Here is a 5,263-nt window from a genome sequence, read left to right as displayed (position 1 = left end):
CTCACCGTTGCGGGCGAAGTTGGTGATGGCCAGCGCCCCTGTGTGTGTGTTCGTGTGTGTGTGTGTGTGTGTGTGTGTGTGTTTATCTCACCATTGCGGGCGAAGTTGGCGATGGCCAGCGTCCCTGTGTGTGTGTGTGTGTGTGTGTGTGTGTATCTCACCGTTGCGGGCGAAGTTGGCGATGGCCAGCGCTCCTGTGTGTGTGTGTGTGTGTGTGTGTGTGTGTGTGTGTGTGTGTCTCACCGTTGCGGGCGAAGTTAGCGATGGCCAGCGCTCCTGTGTGTGTGTGTGTGTGTGTGTGTGTGTGTGTATGTGTCTCACCGTTGCGGGCGAAGTTGGCGATGGCCAGCGCTCCTGCCAGCTGCAGCTGGTGGTTGTCAGATGGAACCCACGAGAGAACCCTCTGGAACACACTCCCCTTCCCGCCCTCAAACAGCTTCTGCATCGACTCATCTAGAACACACACACACACACCCTTTTTAAACAAAGATGTATGTGACTGTGTGCATGTCTGTGTGTGTGTCTGTCTGTGCATGTCCATGTATGCATGTGTGTGTCTGTGTGCAAGCGGTAGTGTTTCTCTGTGTTTGTGTGTGAGTGTGTATGTATGCGCATGTGTATATGTGTGTATGTGTCTGTCTGTGTGAGTGTGTGTCTGTGTGAGTGCGTGTCTGTGTGAGTGTGTGTGTGAGAATGTGTTTACAGGGTAATAAAAATGTTACGAGTGCTGCGGCATTGAGACCACTAAAGCAAAATAAATTTTACATAACACACGCGCGCACGCACACACACACACACGCACTCGTGCACGCACGCACGCACGCACGCACATGCGCACACACACACACACACAGAGCCACTTCTATAAAATATTTAAAAAGGAATAAAAGGCAGCTGGCCAACCCTCCATCAAACACTCACAGTGCTAACACACACACTCCATCAAACACTCACAGTGCTAACACACACACTCCATCAAACACTCACAGTGCTAACACACACACTCACACTCACACACACACACACACACACTCACAGTTCTAACACACACACACACACCCACAGAGAGAGAGAGAGACACACACACACACACACACACACACACACCCACAGAGAGAGAGACACACACACACACACAGAGACACACACACACACTCACACACAAAGAAAGACAAGCACAAGCACACACACACACAGAGACGCACACACACACACACACACAGAGACACACACACACTCACAAAGAAAGACAAGCACACACAAACAGACACACACAAACACTCACAGAAAAAGACAAGCACACATACACACACACACACACACTCACAGAGAAAGACAAGCGCACACACACACACACAAAGACACCCACACACTCACAGAGAAAGACAAGCGCACACACACACACACACACACACACACACACACAGACACACCCACACACACAGGCACACTAACTCACAGAGAAAGACAAGCACATATACACAAGCACACACAGAGCTCAGCAGCCCTAACCACATAGAGTCCACTGACAGATGGGATTTGGACACGTGTCAACAGTCAAACCTCTTGGGGTAAGAGTGTGTGTGTGTGTGTGTGTGTGTGTGTGTGTGTGTGTGTGTGTGTGTGTGCGTGCTTGTGTGTGTGTGTGCTCAGTTTAAACACATGTCTATGTAAGACTCTGCATGAATGGGCCCCGAGTTTGAGAACGGAGATAACAGGAGTGTGTGTATAGTGTATCACATGTGTTATTGGGGATAACAGGAGTGTGTGTATAGTGTAGCACATGTGTAACAGGACAACAGGAGTGTGTGTATAGTGTATCACATGTGGTAAAGTAAGCGGTCAGGTGTGGTCACTGTGGGCAGAGTCAGGCGGAAGTCCATTAGAGAGAGGTTTGTGTGTGTGTAGAACTAGAGATGCAAAACTAGATGCACCGATTGCAATTTTCTGGGCCGATACCGATTTCCGATTTTTCATAGAGTTTGACCTGCCGATACCGATTTTAGCCGATTCCGATTTCATTTCTTCTAACCATTTTACAGCACACACACAAATAGTTATTTTCTATCTTTTCTTTAATAGAACATGTTAATATAGAAATCTATCTATCTATCTATCTATCTATCTATCTATCTATCTATCTATCTATCTATATATAAATGTAATCAACTTATCAATAATGAAATAAAAAAATGGAAACGGTGAGCAGACAGATTCTTCAAGTCTAACTTCAGCTGCAGTATCAAACTATAATGTTTCCCAGTGTGGGACTGAAAGTATCAAACTATAATGTTTCCCAGTGTGGGACTGTCATTTCACACTATAATGTTTCCCAGTGTGGGACATTCATTTCACACTATAATGTTTCCCAGTGTGGGACATTCATTTCACACTATAATGTTTCCCAGTGTGGGACATTCATTTCACACTATAATGTTTCCCAGTGTGGGACTGTCATTTCACACTATACTGTTTCCCAGTGTGGGACTGTCATTTCACACTATACTGTTTCCCAGTGTGGGACATTCATTTCACACTATAATGTTTCCCAGTGTGGGACTGTCATTTCACACTATAATGTTTCCCAGTGTGGGACATTCATTTCACACTATAATGTTTCCCAGTGTGGGACATTCATTTCACACTATAATGTTTCCCAGTGTGGGACTGTCATTTCACACTATACTGTTTCCCAGTGTGGGACATTCATTTCACTGAAAGTGTGGAACTCTTTTTTTTTTTTTCTTCTCACATCCAATATCCAGTTAAAAATACAAAAACAATGTTCATGATACATTTGAACATGCTACCATGGAACATATTTTCATATGCGTTGATGAATTTATGGGAGGGCGAGGGGAAAGTGGGAGTAGGCCATCACGCAAACACAGGGGAGAAGTGCTAATAGCGATTAGGTGCTCCACCATATAAAACAGCGCAAGTCTGTTTTGCGGTGAAAAACTTAAATCCAAATTCCGGTTAAATGCATCAATTAGGCTATAGGAACTTTCAGAGACGGCTGATTCAGTATTCAGAGCATCAGTTTTCTTCATTGTAGGCTACAATGTCAAAAGCAACTTTAACTTTTGTTTGCCTTTCTAGGCTATCGTTTGTTCACTTTCACAACATCCACTTTTCAATCTGCTAGACAGTATTAAAGCATAGCCGCAGTCTACGTGCAGTAAATAGTTCCGTTTTTTAAGTGGAGTAGAACTACTAGGGCTACTGTATGTCGCTGCTTGTTGACATCTTATTATCATGTAGCCTATGATCGCTAAACTTTGATTCTTTTTAATGTCGCAATCGGTTATCTCCGTTCAGCTGCGCTTGCGGTTCACATGTATCGCTGTGTGGGGCGGAAGCTGCACTGAATACAACAGGAAAGCCCTGCAGCGCATAGTGAACACAGCTGGAAGGATTTATTGGTGCTTCTCTCCCCTCCCTGAAGGACATTTACACCTCCCACCTCACCCGCAAGGTGACCACAATTGTGAGTGATGCAAGTCACCCCGCTCACAATTTGTTTGATCTACTGCCCTCTGGGAAGAGGTACAGAAGCCTGCGCTCCCGCACCACCAGACTCACCAACAGCTTCATACACCAGGCTGTTAGGATCCTGAACTCTCCCCCCCCTCTACCCTCAGCTACATAACATCCTGGACTTTTAGACCCAAAATGGCTGCCTTGCACTACTCCACTTGTACACTTGCACCTTGTTGTTGTCCTGTTGTCCTGAACACTTCTGAACACACTTCTGCTGCTCTTACATAACTTGCACCACTATGCCACTTGCATACTTAGGTCAAACAAAACTACCTCAGCCATTTATTGGCCTGACTTTTGCACTATTATATTGACTGTCTACTGTATGCACAATTGCAACCAAATTTTGCTGCTCTTATTTCTTCATTGTATGTGCCTTCTTATTTTTACTTTTTATATTGTTTACTTGAATGTTATGTTTGTCTGTGGACCAAATTGGTAAAATATGTCTTGTCTCCACCGTGGGATAGTAGGAAACGCAATTTCGATCTCTTTGTATGTCTTGACATGTGAAGAAATTGACAATAAAGCAGACTTTGACTTTGACATGTGGGCAGCACGCGATTAGCGGCAGTGACGGGCGGTGATGAGCGATGTTTACGTAGCCTAATGAAGTGACAGCTTAGTAAATTCCACGCAATATGGCAAAGCACAGCGTTCGCTGCATAGAAAAACTCAGTAGCCTATTAGTGCTTTCTGTGTAGCCCTACGTCCAGCCCTGAGTGTTGGCCTTGTTGCTAGCTTCTTCAAACTTTGCAAACTCAGCTGGGTGTTGTTACAATTGCGGCCTGCGAGTGCATTTGATCGGCATAAAATCGGCATGTCTCAGATCAGATCATGCCCGATCACGTGAAAATCGGCCAATTCCGGTCACCAGCCGATCTATCGGTACATCTCTAGTTAAAACCATCACTATAGCTGCAATATTTACCTCCTGTTTAAAATAAAGCAATCACTGGCCCTGTTTACATAGACACCTTCAATCTGATTACTAATGGAGTAGTGGGCTCAATCGGAATCGGACACAATGCCACCCATACACACACACAATGCCACCCATACACACACACAATGCCACCCATCACACACACAATGCCACCCATACACACACACACACAATGCCACCCATGCACACACACAATGCCACCCATACACACACACATACACAATGCCACCCATGATACTTTGATTGTTGGAGTACTGTACATTTCTTCTTCCTGCTCAGGTGTTCCCTATGAGGTAATAATGCAGAGTGACGTGAACAATGAGTTGCCATGGCAACAATACAACTAGGAGCTTCTAAATGATTAAACGCTTGTTCCATGTAAACGCAGATTAACCCTTAGAACCCTAAGCTGTTTTTAGGGCATTTTCACTACCTTTATTCATAAGGATTTATTCTAGCCATTGTAAGTGCCACACACACATATTATAAATAGTTTTTTTCAGCAGAGTCTAGGCTGTCCAGATCTGCCATCATTTCATGTATTAGTACTATCATTGATTTTATTTTGATTTTTAAAGAATTAAAATATAAAAAGCGCATTATAAAAATTCTTATATTTCGACATGTATCTCACCACAGCAAGCTCATAGTTCTACATGTATTTCATGTGTGTGTAGGGCAGACTGTCCTGAAACGGGCAATATAATTGCCATGTAAGAGGGATACTCTGGGGCTGAGCAATTTACAGAAATATGTGGTGTGTGATTTACAGAA

General features: G+C 44.1%; 1 protein-coding gene across 1 annotated transcript in view; it reads right to left on the bottom strand.

Annotated features, from left to right (window-relative positions):
• Window positions 1-309: 309 nt before the first annotated feature.
• Window positions 310-5,263, bottom strand: part of LOC121700854 (rap1 GTPase-GDP dissociation stimulator 1-like) — a gene marked incomplete at both ends in the record, with an annotated part of 15,446 nt that continues 10,492 nt past the window's right edge. The window contains one exon of the mRNA XM_042084070.1: window positions 310-453. Within this exon, the coding sequence (XP_041940004.1) occupies window positions 310-453 (144 nt within the window). The remainder of the gene's footprint in view (window positions 454-5,263) is intronic.

Source organism: Alosa sapidissima, unplaced genomic scaffold, assembly GCF_018492685.1.
Source record: "Alosa sapidissima isolate fAloSap1 unplaced genomic scaffold, fAloSap1.pri scaffold_492_ctg1, whole genome shotgun sequence".
NCBI lineage: Eukaryota > Metazoa > Chordata > Actinopteri > Clupeiformes > Clupeidae > Alosa > Alosa sapidissima.
Note: the sequence above shows the minus strand (reverse complement) of the source record. Positions and strands in the feature narration are given on the sequence as shown.